General features: G+C 37.8%; 2 protein-coding genes across 3 annotated transcripts; both read left to right on the top strand.

The window, feature by feature from the left end:
- Positions 1 to 698: 698 nt before the first annotated feature.
- Positions 699 to 6,027, top strand: LOC140931378 (MICAL-like protein 1). 2 transcript variants are annotated; one of them, XM_073381183.1, is made up of 5 exons: positions 699 to 2,460; positions 3,815 to 3,863; positions 4,509 to 4,653; positions 5,226 to 5,255; positions 5,355 to 6,027. In XM_073381183.1, the coding sequence occupies exons 1-5, from the start codon at positions 2,249 to 2,251 to the stop codon at positions 5,474 to 5,476; spliced, it is 558 nt and encodes a 185-aa protein (XP_073237284.1). In that variant the 5' UTR covers positions 699 to 2,248; the 3' UTR covers positions 5,477 to 6,027. The 2 variants fall into 2 exon arrangements, with proteins under 2 accessions (XP_073237284.1, XP_073237285.1); XM_073381184.1 differs by lacking the exon at positions 5,226 to 5,255 and having other exon boundaries at positions 701 to 2,460.
- A 2,729-nt stretch (positions 6,028 to 8,756) lies between these two features.
- On the top strand, positions 8,757 to 13,164 carry LOC140929879 (potassium channel subfamily K member 3-like). The gene is made up of 2 exons (XM_073379577.1): positions 8,757 to 9,239; positions 12,320 to 13,164. The coding sequence occupies exons 1-2, from the start codon at positions 8,951 to 8,953 to the stop codon at positions 12,925 to 12,927; spliced, it is 897 nt and encodes a 298-aa protein (XP_073235678.1). The 5' UTR covers positions 8,757 to 8,950; the 3' UTR covers positions 12,928 to 13,164.
- The last annotated feature ends 4,611 nt before the right edge of the window (positions 13,165 to 17,775 follow it).

Genomic DNA, 17,775 nt, shown 5'->3' with positions numbered 1-17,775 from the left:
TTACAGTACTCAGACCCAAAGAACCAAGGACTGAGTGCTAATACGGAGCCTCCCCTTTATGGGAAGTTAGTCCTTCATCATCATAGTAACCCTCTACAGTGTGTATTAATGTGCAGTGGATTCTCTTATCCAATATCCTGTTTCAAGCATTCACATAGTGCGTGGAGATAGCCTGCTATTAGGCGTCGAACCGGGTAGGGGGGAGGGGTAAAGGGAGGGTAATTTTTTTTCTCCCCCTCCCCTCCCCTCCTCCGCTAGCCACACAGGCTGCGCGGATATGCTAAACAAAGTGGAAAGCAGCGAAAAGAAGGAGAACAACAAACAATGGTTCCAAGGGAGCGTTTCCGTTTGGTTTCGGAGCGAAGAAAGACCGGTTTTTGCCGCGCGAGAAATGAAACGAGAGCCAGAAAATGAAAGAGGGGGGGAAGGGGAAGGGAAGGAAGGAAACTCCCCGCTATTTTACTTGCACCATTTTTCGCGCAGTCTTTGACTCTCGTTCCTCGTTCTTTGCTCCTAAACCCACTGAAACGCTTGCTACGCAGGCTAAGGGAGACAGTAGAAATCACCTGTGGAAATTTATTGTTTTAATAGCTCATTGATAGCTCATTGTGTTGACCTAGGATACCTTGTAATTCGCTCCTGAGGCTTGACTGTTTCAGGGTTTTTTTTACTCGTTAATCAGTTGCACGGATGACATGCTGGGCTATTTTAAATTATTTTAATAACCAATATCTTTTAATATAATATCTTTGCTCTGTAAATGAATATCATTTAAAGGTCTTCCTGTTTTGACTCTAGCTTTTGCTAACTGGCTAATAACGCACTCTTCTCAGACAATGAGCTCCCAGATTTTAGCAAAGCGCAAAAATAAGCGCGCCAAGTTTGAAAATTAAAAAAGTATCATCTAATGGTTAAATTTCTATAGAGAAAGCTATGAAAGTTATAGCAGAGCTTAAAAATAGCCCTGGCCTTAATAATACAAATTAAGGCTCTGACAGTTGTGTTAGTATTGCAATATTTTTTGTACTAAGACTCCTCTGTTAAAGTGGGAGAATTACAGAAATTTAGTACAATGACACGCCGTTTAATTTTACCTTGCGCGCTTTGATTGGCTAGAAGATTAGAGGCTAACCAAATGGTTTTCAAAGCTGCAAACTCGTTCAAAAATTTAATATACAAGGCTCGGTAAACCACTACAGGCAAACCGCTTTTTTAATATAAATATATATTTTAAATTCGTGCCCGTACATATTAATTTTATTATACGGAAATGAAGCGAGAACAGTCATTTGCATTTTGCAAGATGCTTCCCAATGCCTTTCATTTTGAGGAAAATAAAATGCCATCGTAAAATTTTATTAAACCGAGCGGCCTAGAAAAGTGAGAAAAAAGGTCCTATTTCAATTGTGGCGATATTTAATGCCACTAAGCTTTTAAAAATTCTTTTTGACAGTAGCCGTAACAATTTCAAAAGTGGATGCAAATCTGAATCGCTGTCAGCGAATGTCAATATGTTAAAAATTGCGCGTGTGAAGTGCTCTCATTTGACAGACTCCATCTCATTGTCTTCTTTAATTACAACTCTTCTATAAGCCCCGTCACCTTTTAATCCTATCGTTTGATGTCGGTGTCTTTGACAAGGAAACTGAACTTCAAAAACCTGTTTTGCTTGTCACTATTTTCTTGCCACAAATATTTTCAGTAATATCCAGGTGTTTTGTTTTACCTTCTTAAAAAAATTTACCAACATTTTCACTTTCAAGAAAATTGAAAGTAGCGACAAACAGCGTAATCGATAATAAAATGCTACTCAACACAGCAAGCAGTCTGTTTAGTTTAGGCGGTAATTTTCAAGGTAATCCTTAAACATTCAGGTATCCACAACTTCACACACAAAAGTAACAATATTTATTTCACATTTCACTGTTTTGGAGAGCATATTTAGCCATACTTAAACGTAAAAATGATATCTTATCTCGAAGATGTCCTTGCTAAAATGCCTATATTTTTTTCATCCATGTTTTTCGTTTTGATTTTCATAAATTAAGATTGTCAGCTAGTTCATGTTTATTTATTCCTGGTCACGCGGAGTCGGAAGTTATTTATTTGCAGCTTGTTATTATGAAAACTTCATTTGCAATCTGGCGATTCAGCCGATACTGAAAAAGAAAAGCGTGTTTTGAGCTGAAAAGCGCCCGCTTAATTTGTGGTATTTTGAAAGGAAGCAGCCTCAAAAAAGAATATATTGATGATCACCCGGCATCGTGCAAAAGCAATGGCCACGAGGCACAAAATCAGCCAAGAAAATTGCAAACTGTTGAGAGGTAAGGAGGCACTCATCGAGTGGAGTCAGCGACAGACAGTTGGGTACAAGAACGTTCGTGTTACTAACATGACGACTTCTTGGAGAGATGGCCTCGCTTTCTGCGCCATAGTACACCGGTTTAAACCGGACTGCATGTAAGAAAATTTCATTCCCTTCTCTTCTGTGTTTTATTTTGGGCTTCTGATTGAACGATATCTTAATCCAAGCATTTCGATTTAATTTGTACGTCTGAGAGACCTACTTGTTGCCGTTTTCGATTCCGAGCAGTTTGCTAAGCATTCAAACTGATTGTAATTTCCAACCAAAAATTTTTCAGGGGTAAAAAAACGTAGGAAAATTGGTTTGTATGACGGCTGTCTACTCAGTAAATTGTTATTTTGATTTCAAACGCAAATTAAACGTCGAAAAGAAGTGCGATTTTTTCAGTTTATTTTGAAGATTATTCAGTCGGTCACCAGCCAAAAATGACTAAGATTTCTAGTAAACGTTCTCTTTCATTTCCTTAACAAACTTTTTATCACAGCATGTTTACGAGAAGACTATATGTTTCTTTAAAGTACTGTTCTTGTCAACAGCTGGCAGATCATGTAATAAATGAAAAAGATAATCGTATGCTGAAACTGTTCGAACACAACAACAGGAATTTCATTTGTATTTCAAGCGAGCATGTTTGTTTACTACCATCTGCCTATAATGTACCTGGCAACAAACACGACGTGCAACTTCGTTGTGTTAGATTAATGATCTGCAAAAGTTTATTACGAAGGTCAATGTTATTAATTTCACAAAACACCTACCCTGCTAGCAGAGTCGCTTCGATCTTTCCTAGATAAGTCGGGAAAGAGGCCCGACTTTTCTAGGAAGATCGAAGGAGACTTTGTTCGCAGGGTACAAAAGACCCAGTTTTACGGTCAGACAGGCAAAAGAACGTTTTTTTCAAAAGAAACACCACGTCTAAACAGCCGGCTGAAAAGCGTGAAACAAAAGCAAAACGTAGAGGGTTAATCTTTCCATTTAAATACTCTAACCTAAAAACTAGTTGAATCAGAAGAATCTTGCGATGTACGTCTGCCGTTTAAGTCACAGCCACGACTGACGTTTTGAAACCTTTGAGTAACATTTATATTTTATTTTTTCAAATATTTATTTTTGCTTTTTGTATCGAAAATTTGCCGCCGGCGAAACCCCCAAAACAATGATCGAAGTTCACAAATTGGCCTCGAATTTGCAAGGCCGTAAATTAGCTGTTAATCAAGTCGTGTTTCAACAAATGTAGATCGTTAACTGGTCTTAAAATCAAATCTGAGTGTCTGATGTCATCACATTTCAACCAAATCAGTGTTTTTTCCGTCATTTTATTTTTTTTAAGTTATGGTATGTTTTGACTGGCCCCTTTGCTGTTTACAAAACAGTTATATGTTTTTTTTCGCCTAGTTTAAAGATGTTAAATCGTACTTATTCTTATCATGTTGTCTGTTTTGCTTTCAGCGATTTTGCCAATCTCTGCAAGAATGATATGTTAAAAAATAACGAGTTGGTAAGCGGGTTAATTAACACACCTTTATCACACCATTCAAGTTTGAGCTTTCAATGTAGGGAATCTAAAACATTACCAAAACTATCCCTGTATAAATAAACAGGTTCCGCCAGTTCGTCATACCTTATCTCAAATTTTCGTGTTGCAATCCAGGTTGTCTGAATCGCGATATGCATCTGTAAACCAGAAATAATCGAGAAGAGAATTTTTCCAGCAGTATGTCGCCTTCATGCCGAAAATGATCATTATCAGTCGCGAGAAAACCTGCGTTTGTCTGCTTCATAGTTTCTTCATAATACATTTACTGGTTTTAAACCCTTTAGCCGAAGGTCAAAAGCTGAAAATGGAAAATAAATCAATTGACTCCGGCAAAGAGATTGGAGAGCCGTGAACTTTCGAAAGTCACAATCCTAATGAGGCCTACGTATGCACAAATTCTGTCTCAAAACTATGACATTATAAATCAGGGAAGATGTCTATGCGCATGCGCCAAAGTACTCGCACTTCTAAACATGTACTCTTCTCCAAAGTCCCTTGCCTTTTTACGTCTAGCGGATCCCATGAAAAACCCAAAACAGGCCCTTTTGCCTTCTTCTTCTGTAAAAGATATCAGTTTCTTAAATGTTCTCTTTTGTTTGTCAATAGGCTTTCAAAGTGGCAGAGGAACAGCTTGGTATCCCGGCCTTGCTGGACGCGAGTGACCTGGTGTCCATGGATGTCCCGGATGAACTAAGCATCATGACCTATGTGTCGTCTTTGTATTTTCACCTTAGCAAACTTAACAATTCAGGTAAACAAATGCAGCTTGAAATAAATTGAATAATACCCGCGTGTAACGAAATTAACGATTAAAGAACCTGCTGGCAGAAATTTTACCATTTTAACTCAGAAATATAGTAACAAAATCAAGCAGATTCTTGTGCGTGAGTTACAGTCAAATTTTAATTTTGATAAACATTTAACCAGGGAGTTTACAAATTTATATTACAAGAAAAAAAATACTATCTTGACGAGTAACTGTATTTATTTATTTCATTGTTTTTTAGTTATATTACTTATGAGTTCCTGATTACTCTTGATAATAGAGATAACGATACAAATACACTCTGTTATTAGTTTTGTTATACATACTGATACATAGATACTCTGTACGCCCAAAATTATATATTTTTCAAGTAATCAACAACACAATCTTCTTCATGAAATTAAGACCCTCACCAAGGACCCGCTTAGCCTAAATTTCCAACCCCAAAATTAACCTTTCTTGCCAGACTTCAAAAAATGTAGGTTCTTAAAAGCGGTTTTTACTGTACTTATTACTGGAACACAAGCTGTTTACTAATCTGTATGTTTTTATTATAGAAAGTGGCACAAAAATAAATAACAAAATGGGTAAATAATCTCTTTCTGTTTATGTTCAAAATTTTTCGAACAAATTTATTGAATTTTGATAATTGCATAACACTTTTTAAGTATTTTTTTTCTCAACAGGAAAACCCAAGCCGCGATACATGTTCGATATTCTGGCGGCAGATGAAGCGTACAAACGGCGTTTTAAAATCAAACAACGTGAGATAGTGGAAGAAGACACAGAAACTGAACACACTACGTAAAAACAAAGAAAGAAAATATATATAGATAAGTACACATGCATCTTTATTGTATCACCGTTTTGCAAACCTCTTTATAAAAAAAAGTGTCTCGCAGTCCAAAACAAATTATTTCAGAGTTAAAATTGTACGAGTTACGAAAGCCCAAATGATATGCCCCAACGTAACATCTTTTGTTTTTTTTTAGGGTAGCCCTTATTTCCCCCTCCCCCTCCCATCCCCCTCCCGTCCCCCTCCCCTTTTTGCACCTGTCACGCAGGCTATAACCCTCTGTGCTAGGTTGTTTTTGTTTTTTATACATCACTGAGAAATACTGGACTATTTCATTGCCCAATTGCTTTGCTAAAAGGGGATATATTTTCCTGTTGGTTTACTCTTCTCTGTTTCTTTCTCAGCCCGTTTGTTTTGTGGAAAAATCTGGGATAACAGGTAATTAATTTGTCAGGTATGCTTAATTCGGTTGCATTTCTCACATACTGGGATGGCTGGTTCATTAATATGTTGTTCATGTCGGTCGAAGTCGTTTTCAGAGAAACACCCTTATTAAAACAAATAAATAATAAATAAATAAATAAATAAATAAATAGGAGTATTTTGATGACAGGAGCTTAACAGACGGATCTGAGCTTTCAAGGGTCTATCTTCCCCCTCCTCCGCAGAAGCCTCTTTGTGTTCTAGGGAGGCTGAAAAGAGAGCAAAATATAGCGCGCAGGGGACGATGGGAAGAGGAAAGAAAGGAAGACTAGGCCTTACTGGTTTTTTTTTTTTAATTATTTTATTAATTTATTTTTTAAATTAATACAAGTTTCACATTTGAATACTCAGTGGAAGTCTCTGCGGAGGAGAGAGGTCTATCTTTAGTTTAAAATAATTATTCCAAGAAATTCCAGTTACCAGCAACTTCATTTGTTTTCTTTAGGTTGTCGGGGTAGCCAGAAAAAAATGCGTCAAAGGACCGTCTTCGTGTAAACAGTATGTAATGTAAAATCTAGAAAAACAAAGAAAAAATGTACGCATTTGTGGCAGAGGCTCCTGTTTGTAGCTGTACAACATGTAGTGAAGTATATAAATAAAGTTCAATTTATTATTTTTCATCAAAGTGTGACCCTTTAAATAATTTTTTTTTTTCTCATGGTAAGTTCCATTTTGTTATGGAAATTTCAAAAAGTTCAGAGTTTTTGACAAATAAAATGAACCTGAGAACGTGTGAATCGCGAAATTTAATTTTTCATATTTGCCTACTGAAATCGCGAAAATTATTGTCTCGCCCAAAATCGTGAAATTGAGTACCAATAAGGTAATCAAAATGACGGCGAGATTCTTGGTCTCAAAGCTCTGGCTAAAAGAGGCGCAGTAGGCGCTGGGGACGACAACAACAACGAGCTTTATTTGCATGACCATACAAGCACATACAGTATTGCAAAAGCTATGTTTAGGAATCAAAATTACAACACAGGGAATTACGTTACTTTGATAATAATTTGTCACGAACATCAAAACAAGCTGAAATATATTTCGTGAATTTTATATTGATAAAGAAATTAGAGGAGTTCATCAGTTCATTAATCAAACCGTTTATAGGTAACTGGGTAATTTTTGGAATCAGAGTCTTGACTTTATAGTAAATTTTTTTCCTAATCATAGAGTATGTAGGACATTAAAAAAGAAAGTAAGCTTCGTCTTCTATTAGATTGGATTCACAAAAAGGGCAATGCCTAATGTGTAGATTTCGCCAGGGCTAAAAACGAAGCTCTCGATAATATTTATAGTTGGCTCAAACAAAATATAAAATCGTATAATGCTAAGCGGCGAAGGCAACGAGAACGGTAAAAAAAACAGCAATAGATCTAATTAGCAAACAAGCCACTTTGCACGTGCAGCACACTTTTTTTGTACATTTCTTTGCCGTTGTTTTGCACGACTGCAACGTAAAACGTCCAGAAACTTCCTGGTTACACGTTTTATGGAGGAAGTGTCGTACGTGTTCTTGTTCACTCTTTTTTTCACTGTCGCTCATTTTCACCTGGTGGCCGCTAGCATCCCGCCGCTACAAAATTTCATGTTGTTCTTCCAAAAAATGTCTCCCTTTATTTTTTGTCTCTCGCTCTAGCTCCTTTTCTCGTTGAGCTTCGCTGGCGTGTCTCCCTACTTTCTCTTTTTCTCTGTCTTTCTTTTTCTCTATATCTCAAATTTGAGGACATGACAATTAATCTAAGCCTAATACTTAAAACAACACGGATACAGAAACATTTTCCGCTTTCGTCTTTACTGACTCTTTAGTTGTGTCTGCTTCACGAGACGCGGGTGGCCATACGCTTTCTATCCAAAATAACCTGACATTTGGCATCGGCTTACATGTAGTGGGTGTAGGGACGGACGTTCGTACGCTACGTCATAACCAAATTTTCTCGGATGGATAGTTTACCAATTTTTCTTACCCATAGTGCTCCGCTGGCGCGCTTCGCGCACAAGAGCTCGGCTATTATCCTTCGTAGTTTGATTAGACAAAGTTGTTATAAAGAGGGAAGGATGGTGAAAAGCCGATCACGTGACCTTTACGCTTAATTTTAATTTTTTCGAGAAAGATAAAGAAAACTGTATAATTTCAACTGCATGAGACCAGAGAGAGCTTATTAATTTATGCAAATATATCGGCGTTTCTGGCGTCCACGCTTTTGTATCGTCTTCTCCATCCTAAACAAGTTACTTCTCAGGAAGGTCGCCTCAAAAGCGATGGTTCAGGAGTTTTACAAAACGAAAATGAAAGCGTTGTGTCAGGAGCCCATGAGTCTCCTGGGTTGTATGAATAATCGGACGGAATCGTTCGGCACTGAGTAGCGAGAAATAATATGAATTGTCTAGACATCTGAGGTTGCAATAGCTCTAGGGAAGCTTGAAGGGAACTTCGTTTTAAAGCACATATTGTTGTATTACTGCACCAGAAACAAAGAAAAATGTTTAGTACATTTTCTCAACACTGAAAGGAGACGTGACTGCCAGAGGTGGGGAAATTAAAGAAATAGAGCTAGCTCTCCTTTCTTTAGCCGTTCGCTCGCGCTTCTTTCACAGCTCGCATCGCTCGCCATAAATGAAGAACTTACTGGCGGGCTATGGTTCCTTGTAATACCATCGAAAAAAGTTTGAAATACATCTGCGTGAGTCGTTTTCGCAGCCAATTAAAATCTTAACACCTCGCGAAAAAGAGTATTTTATCATTTAAGAACACCTTTTATTAGTTACTGACTTGCAGGTATGATATCTGTCAGGCTAAATAAACGGCTGATTAGCATTGTTTTTATTCGCATAACTAGTGCAGCTGCAACCTCAAAAAGTTACCAGTTGAATTAACGGCAGTCGCGATATCAACTGAAGTGAAACAAATTTAACACCAAAGTTTTGCAGATATTGTACTGAAAATATCTTAAATCGCGTAAGAATATTTAGGCTGTGTAAGAGAGGATAGTCGGACTAGCATATATGGAGGAGGCTCCTTTGAAGAAGTTATTACTACGTCTTATTGGTTTTTCTATTTATGTGCTCATCGGTGGAGCTGTTTTTATGCAAATCGAAAAAGAGGAAGATCAAAACGCTGCTGAACAAACGTCGGATGATTTACTGCTCAAGTGGATGAAGACATGTAACATTTCCAGAGAAAATGTCACAAACATGTTACAAGATTTCCAAAGTTTGAAAGAGAATGGATACAAACCATCATGGAGCTTTATTAACTCAGTCTACTTTGTTCTGCAACTCCTCACGACAATAGGTAAGGGTTGAATACTTCGTTTAATTTATTTTTGTTGTTGTTGTGTCAAATTAAAAAAAATGATCAGAGTCAAACCAATATATCGTGGCTTCAATAGCAGCATAATTATCCAAACTGCGCTGAACATCAAATATTGAAATGTGTTTTCCGGCGGGCAGCACTCTTTTATTTGGCCTAAGCGGGTGAGTCTCTAAACAACGAATTATTTTGATCAGGGTCTTGAGTCTTAAAGAAGGCATACAATTTCACCATTTCACTTTTTGAACTGGGTGGTTTTTGTTTTGGACTGGAAGGTTGGCGATTAGCGGTCTTTATTTGCGGCAACAACATTTTTTTAACATATTTTATTCCGTGATTTTGGTTGAAAAAATTATCTCATTCTGTATGTACAAACGAAACGAATCAGGGTAATAAAGTAAGCTCTCTTTTCTTGAAGCGACTAAACACAGTTTCTGTGACATAAACATATCATTTGTTTTCGAGCGCGCCAAAGACTGACGTGATGTGATGACGTGTTTTCGCCCCTTGAAATGCTTTATCCCTCTACTATTAACATCTTTACTATGAGAAGACATGCAGCCAATGGGATTAACTAGTAAAAATGTGAGCACCAGCTGAGAGAAATGGCCAGAAGTTGTCTGTAGAAATTTATTCTGTTCTCGTCGCTTTTGTCACATCGCGTGAACCAAGCGCGCGCACAAGTTTTGAGCATGCGTACTTAGGGAAAAATGTGAGAACGTTTTTTTTTTTGTTGACTTTAATAGACGGAGCTTAAGCAACTAAGACGACGACGACAACGACGACGTCAAAAACAATAGTTTTTATGAACAAAACAACAGCTCTGCACGTGCATCTGGCTTTTTAGTACATTTCTTTGACGTCCACCGCACGACTACGACGTGAAACCTCCCAATGCGACGTTTTATGGACGACTTAGACATACGACGACAAATTTTCCTTTCTCTATTTGAACATGGATAAAGTCCCTAAGAATTCAACTCCTGGAAAGTCGCCTGCATTTGACGAGTTGAGCGGTTCCAAACTGAGACGCGATAAAGTTTGAAAGGATGCAAACACATTTTTTTAGTGATGTTTTCGCTGCCGTTGTCGTCGTTGCTGCTTAAGCTCGCTGAAAGAAACGACGATATCTCAAAACCTACTCATTAGAATTTAACGACATTTGGCAAAATTCTTGTCAATATCGCTCTTTACGGCCGAGGGGGACACCTATCTCTGAATAAATTCATAAGGCAAAATTTTACTTGTGCTAACGCTTATATCTCGGCTGTTTTAGAGGCGATTTAGATAAAAATTTTACAGAGACATTGTAAATGATGGACGTTTCGGAGGCTTGGTTTTTATTTGGTAGATCGCGCTTTACAGCGATGCTTTAAGCCACAGTTCTACCAAATTGGGAAATTGTGATTTTGTGTCCAAGTTTGCGGAAAGAATAGAAGATAGCTGCACTCTGTGATTTTATTAATAAATGATCGGTCAAAACTGCCCTAGTGTGTTTTGTATTGAGCAGATCTTGTAATTTATAAGTTTGCCAGCAAGATATAATCGTTTAAATGAGCAAAATCTGTCCTCCCCGAAATTAACGCCTTATATATTTTTATAAAAGCGCTCTTTTAGAATTCCGCTCTATACAGAACACACTACAGTCTACCAAGTGACCCCTCTGAAGTGCCAGCTCGTCAAGTTTTGTTTATCTGCACTGAATTCTTGGACACAAAATTGTCAGAAAAGTCAAATTTTGAGACTCCCGAAAGTGTCCCGACTAAGGGCCTGTTCATATGAGCCCGGTTGACCGGGCTGGCCCGGTTTCCGAGATCTCGCCTCACCTCTAAATCCTTTGTAAAATTTTCGATGTGTTCATATGAGAGGGTGGGCTGGCTCGGTTCCCGAGATCTCGGTTTTTCCAACCGAGATCTCGGTAAGCGGGCTGGAAATTTTGCCATATGAACACTTCATCCCGGTTGCCGGGATGAACGGCGGGATGAATTCTGGCGGTCCGGATGGCATCGTCTTGCATTGTCTGCTGTGTTTTCCACATCATAAGTATCCCATTTAACTGCAGTGATACAGCTTTAAGAGTTACCGATGCTAAGATAGGCCCGAAAGTTAAAATTTTTGTGTTTCGCTATGTTTGCTTTGTTTCCCAAATTTGGCGCCAGAACTCGTACCCAGGATCTTTGACCTTTTCTCATCTCGGAAACCGGGCTAAAATTTCTCATATGAACCCAAGGCAGAATTCATCCCGGTAACCGAGCCAGCCCGGTCAACCGGGCTCATATGAAGAGGCCCTAAAGCACGAATTCCAAGCAAGTTATGTAATTATAATTATGGTAATTATGGTTAATTATGTTCCACGTATTAATTTTGTTTATAAGCTGCAATGTTTTCAAGGATTTTTGAGGCGAAAAAAAAAGCACAAAGTTTTGTTATTGAATTGGTTGAAATTTCTAAAGATTTCCTTATTTTCATTTCCATATTGTTAAAAATCGTAGAGACAAGGTTTGATTCAGAGCCCGTTTCTTACTTTGAAATAAACATTTTGTTCGCAGTCGGCTTGACACACGAGCGCGTAAACACTTTAAATTATGCACTCATCTTTTATCCAGTTATGAATATCTCGTAAACCTGTCGATATCAGCCGTTGTACTTCGTGCATACGTTTTAAGTAAATGCATAATAATGAGCCCAAGGTGTTCCCCGCGACCTTATCTAATCATTCCCTGATCATTGAAAACCTGAAAATTAAAGTTGAACAGAGGATTTTTGTGACACAAACAAATCTCACAAGATAGCAGGTTATGGGCTCATGAAGATAGCTATTTTGTTAAAAATTTCAAAAACTGTTTGTTACAATTCTGCAAAGGCAAACTGATTTTTTGAGTTAAGACGTAAGGTTTACTATGTTGCTGAAAACTAAGAACGACAAATCCAAAGACTACTGCAAAAGTGATTTAAAACAACGTTTATTTTTTTTTTATAACATTATTTCGGCTGGCCATATCAGCCTTCTTCAGGTTTACAGATGTATTGAAAACTGTTTTCCGTACGGTTTTTGTTGACAGGTTATGGCAACATAACCCCTGCAACAGCTGGTGGCCAAGTTTTCACCATTATCTACGCATTTCCTGGAATCCCAATCACTCTCCTTGCATTGCGTGCAGTTGGAAAATTGGTCAACATCGGTTTAAAAAAGGCAAACAGACCCCTACACAGAAAACGTCACGGTATGGCCTGCCCAGAAAACCAATGTCCTTTCCTGGAAAAAGCAAATATGTGCATCAATTTATGTTGCTTCGTTTTAACTTGGGTGATGGTAACAACAGTTCAAGCGCGTTTGGAGCCAGAGAAGTCTGTTGTGTTCATTGTTTATTCCATGTTCGTGACGTACTCCACTGTTGGATTTGGCGATTTTATCCCGTTTGAAAAACACAAATCCATTTTTATCGTATTTGTTCTGCCTGGCCTGTCCTTTTTATCGGGTTTGATTGATTCTGTTGTCGCTTACTTGGAAAAAAGCAACGTGTTAGGAAAGCGTTGTTATCAATGTGTGAGTTGCCTGGGAGTAAAAATGAAAGCAAAAAGGGCAAGAATAAATTCCGCAGAAGCGGTTAAGGCCCAAAAAAGTCAAGATACAGTAGAAACGGATATTAATGCAGAGCACGCCGTGTGAAATATTCAAAAGAAAACAAAACAAACAGAGGTTGTATAAAACGGCTTGGAAACTAAAATTTGATAGCATTTTGTTTTGAATAAGGGTATGGGCATGATTTTCAGGTGAACATGCCTAGCGAGCGTAAAAATCGCATCCAGTCTGAGGATTAATGAGAGAGGGAAAATTTTATATATTTAGGCATGACAAAATTCAAGGGAACATTGGTACTTAGAAATAACATCTCATAGGCATGGAAAAAATGGGTTCATGCCCTGGCAGCCCAAAATTGACCCAGCTAAACTTTGGTCCCAGATCTCTCGCCGGGTTGATAATTAATTCCCAGTTTTTGCTCCTCTGGTTTGGCATGCCGGGCATGCCGATGGTGAAGCTTATGGTGAAGCCAGTTGGTTTGGCATGCCCGGCATGCCAGACAAGAAATTGGCATGCCCAGCGACACTGATTTTGATGTTCGCTTCAGCATCATATCCTGAGAATCACATATAATCGCCAAATATATCTTAGGGAGCTTGAAGTTACAGGTTTCATGCCTGGCAATAAATGCAGATTATAACAAAAAAAGTCATGTTTGTCACAATGTGTGTCACGGGATAGACTGGCAAAACTGAAGACAGAAGCCTGGATTTATAAATAAAAAGCACAACAAAACAACATTATTCATGCATAAAATAGAATACTTAACTTGCAATCAAAGATTAATCCTTTTATTTCAAACCGATACTGATTTAAATTTGATCGCGGAAAAGCGTCTTAAACAATAAGATAACAAATCTTCTCAGTATAAACTTATCCATGCTTAAGTTTTATCGCGTCGGAATGTTTCCCGGTCAACAGCATGAAAAGACTGGTGAAAATTAAGCTTACCAGGTCGTTCAAGTCAGTACGAGAGTACGACGTTCATACTGCAAAGACGTTCTGATTTGGTGAATTTGGACTGCCTTCTCAGAGAGATTTTGCTTAGTTTTTCAGTGCGCTTCTTGTCGGCTATGCGAATCTCACAAACTGTTTTACTCCTTGCTGACGATAGTCCTTTGAGCAAAGTCATCTGCGTCATCCGAAGATACCCCGAGCACGCACGACATCGGCCGAATTTCCGAAGAAGTGTTTTCGGATGACGATGAATCTAGTTTGTTGTAGCGTGGCAGTTGTGGCGTCACGATGTCGTCATGTCTCTTCGCACTTGTTTGTCTTTTTTTTTCTGCGGTGCATGGTTGAGATGTTGGTGAATGCTGGACAAGAAATGGATTCTGCGAGAGACTGTAAGTACAAATTTAGTATTAATTTGTTAAAGAAAAAGCCTGAATACCGAACAAATCCCGTGAATTATCCTTTTGGCATTCAGTTTATCTTGCTGTTGAGCATGCCTAAGAACTCCGGCATAAGTGGTTGTCAACTCGTTCACTTCGGATTGTTTCTGTTTGTATGTCTTGTAATCTTCTTCTGCTGTTAAGAAGACTAGAGAAAACTTCAAAAATATAGAAACCAAAGCTAAAAAAAAGTCAGATCTAATTTTATACCTCGAGTATAATTATTTTTGGCACCTACGGCCATATTTTTTCACTGTACTGGTAAAGTTACTTATTTTTGCTGCATAGTTTGACTGTTGTTTGAAAGACAATCAAACGGATATTACAATCACTTTTGGAGACAAAATAAAATATCCGTAAATCAAATGCCAAGATCAGATTTGGATTTCGCTTTAAAAAAATGAACATGCTGCAGGTTTCAATGCAAAGTTGTAAACAACTCAATATAAGCAGTCTGTGAATGTGTGTTTACACTGTGTTTAGGTCCACAAAACTAATTTTTCTTTTGGACATCTCATCCAAGCAAAGTCTTAAGGCTTACATTGCTTGTCTACGAGTGTACTACAAAAAGCTTTGCTACAGTAAGCCTCTGAGAGGCGATTCTGGTAAATTTATAGGACGCTAAAATGCAAATAATTCTAAGCTTAAACAACCTGGCTGCGGGTCCGACTTTTGAATTACAAAATGTTCACGTTTGCCGGCTCTACTTTAAATGAACATGGTTTTTGAAATGATTTTGTACTATTTTAACCCGAAAATTATGATTGGGTCATAAAGCTTTTAAAACGGACGAAAACTAAGCTAATAAACATGTTCAATGTAAAAAACTAAGATTTAGTCGCTTTTTCAACTTTGCTTTGTGGGCCGAAAAATTTACCTTTACGCAAAAACAAAAGCAAACATTGAGGCTTTTATTCGACATATTTTCTGAGAATTTTATCTGATCAATTTAATGTCACTGGCATTGTTTTCGTAAAGGAATTTTCCTAATTATATGAGCTTTTAATTTAATAATTTTGATACTCTATATACTTCTGATTTGATAGCTTCACTTTTTTATCCACCGATTGAGAAACAAATTCGCTCTCGTTAAATCCTATTTTATGACCTATTTATTAGAACTCTAGGTAACATACGAAATGATGTAACCGGTCAGGCTTTAACCTTTGGTCTTAATTTATTTTTTCTTCGCAACCCCTAATCAGTTGACGGGCTGCGAGAGAATATCGCAACAAAAAGATGCGAAAAAGTTTTCGCTGAGTTTCCGTTACATATTCCGGCTTTATATGGGTCTACACCTTACCTACTTAAAAATGAAACTATTGTTCAATTAAGTGTCAATCAAACTCGGTATAATCTTGACTTACAAATCCAAATGCAAAGGTTTATTTCGCAGTGGAAGAGCGTGTAAACATCATGAACAACGCAATGTAAATTAGCTAATGTGAAACCACGTTTCTTTCACTTTATTTACCATGTATTTATCTCAATTGCACACTCTTGTGAAATTAGCCTCAGACAACTAGTTGCGACCTTTAACAGACTCAACAAGCCAGTATGAAAATATCTTAAGAGAAGCTGAGCTCTACATGTTCTATTTCTTTTTTTTTTTTTGCCCTTTCATGTGTTAACATTCCATTTCTTTTTTGTTACAGGTAACTTCCAGACATGACGAGGAGATAATTACTTTTCTAGAGAGCAATTCTTTGATATTGTCAGTTATTACTGACTTACTTTAAGTTAAAAACAAAGAACACAGACACTGGTAATGACACAAAAACATTAATCCCTGGCAAGCCTACCAAACAAGAAAGAGGAACTCAGACTCCTTATCAAAATGTGAAACAAGACAAAAACAGCTTTTCTAACGTAGGGAAAAATGCGTTAGAGAGATTTGTAATTGCAACGTTATATTCAAGCACACTGCATTGTCAAACATCATAATTTACTGAATAATGAACAGTGATTTTGGGGCTTAGCTCAGTTTGTAATGAACTTTGAAAGATATTCTATAACCTTGTATTTTTAAAAGCTTTCATGGAACATATATGCATTTTATTATACAATGAAAATAGTCTCTGTCTCTCTTTTTACAGATTTCAGTCAATTCCATTTTATTCGCAATATGAAATGGGAATCCTATTAAAGACTCATTAAAAGGGGTGAGGAGTTTTCACAATCCCCCAACAGGTCATCTCCACGATGACGCTGTTTTATTACTACGGCAGAATCCCTCAGGGTTTTACTTTCTTGTGAAAATTAGAGCTTTTGTTATTTAAACTTCGCTGGGACAACCAAATCTATGAAAATGAAAGGAATAGCAATGACGTCATCGTGTAACCGTACATCAAAAGATAAGAATTGTGATCTGTTTAGTTTTTTTTTTTAGCCAGGCTTAAAATATCTGTAGATTCACGGAATTATAACCTTTGCGTCGAGAGCATGCCAGAGACCGATTTTGGCATGCCCGGCATGACCCAGATTATGGCACGCCCGGCATTCCAGAGAATTTAGCATGCCGGGCATGTCAGAAAATTTGGCATGCCCGGCATGCCGGAGATTTTGCTGGGTATGAATTACTTATTACTAGAACCTAGGCTTCTCGCGGCCTGGGTGAGAAGGTCACAGAACCTCAAATTATGCTTACAGGGCATGCGAAATTCTGTTGCATGCCAATTTCAATGCAAAACCACTCTGGGGCCACCCCCTCTATTACCAGTGAGCAAATCATTGACGATAGGCATGGGAAAAATCCTTGCATGCTAACCAACATTGAAAACGTAGCAGAAATGTCTTCAATTGCTGAGTCATGCCCAAGGGAGGCTTTAAAATACAGAATTTCCTGACATGGATGAGGGAATTTTCCGTAAACAGCATGTGATCATGCCGGCTAGGACGTAATGCCTCCGTATTGCCCCTTTTTACAGCTAGCTAGGCTCATTTTTAGGTTCCAAGGCCTGAAATGACGAAAAATTCATGCCTTAAATGTAAAAAGTCCAAAAACGTCCTCGAAATTTTAGTTTCCAAGCCGTTTATAAGCAAAGGGACATGGACACAGAAACAAAGTAGCAGGTGGCATTTCAGCTCCAACGAAAGGATCGGAGAGAACTGTGAAACAAAAACAGCTGATTCAGCTGTAAAAGATCACAAGAGTAATGCCAGAGCCCGGATGGGCAAAACAAGAGAGGACCTTGGGACCAATTATCTCCTCTCTTCAGGCAAAACTGAAGGAAGAAGACTGAAACCGGTTTTTCTCAGGCCAATTTTTTTTTTCAAGTTTGACACAATTTGTTTGAAAGTGTGACTTACAGTGCCAGGGAATTATCTAAATTTACAACATGGCAATGAATTTCTTTTTATTCAAAGGCATTCTTTTTCACGAATTTTAAGGGCTGGCTGTGATTGATTCGTGATCTCTATTTCTTATCAAAAAAAAACTCTCTGTCACGTTCATTTAATGTCAAGAGCTATACAAATGTTAAAAAAGGATTTTTTTAACTATCCTGGAAACGTTACTTGCAAAAATATTAATAAAGGAAAG

The sequence above is a fragment of the Porites lutea genome, chromosome 3 (assembly GCF_958299795.1).
Source record: "Porites lutea chromosome 3, jaPorLute2.1, whole genome shotgun sequence".
Taxonomy (NCBI): Eukaryota; Metazoa; Cnidaria; class Anthozoa; order Scleractinia; family Poritidae; genus Porites; species Porites lutea.
The sequence above is the reverse complement of the archived record's forward strand: the minus strand, read 5'-3'. Positions and strand labels throughout refer to the sequence as shown.

Coding starts and splice junctions, on each gene's coding strand:
- LOC140931378 (XM_073381183.1), top strand. CDS start 2,249: ATGATCACCCGGCATCGTGCAAAAGCAATGGCCACGAGGCACAAAATC. Junction 2,461..3,814: donor CGGTTTAAACCGGACTGCAT/GTAAGAAAATTT, acceptor TTTTGCTTTCAG/CGATTTTGCCAATCTCTGCA. Junction 3,864..4,508: donor TGTTAAAAAATAACGAGTTG/GTAAGCGGGTTA, acceptor GTTTGTCAATAG/GCTTTCAAAGTGGCAGAGGA.
- LOC140929879 (XM_073379577.1), top strand. CDS start 8,951: ATGGAGGAGGCTCCTTTGAAGAAGTTATTACTACGTCTTATTGGTTTT. Junction 9,240..12,319: donor GCAACTCCTCACGACAATAG/GTAAGGGTTGAA, acceptor TTTTGTTGACAG/GTTATGGCAACATAACCCCT.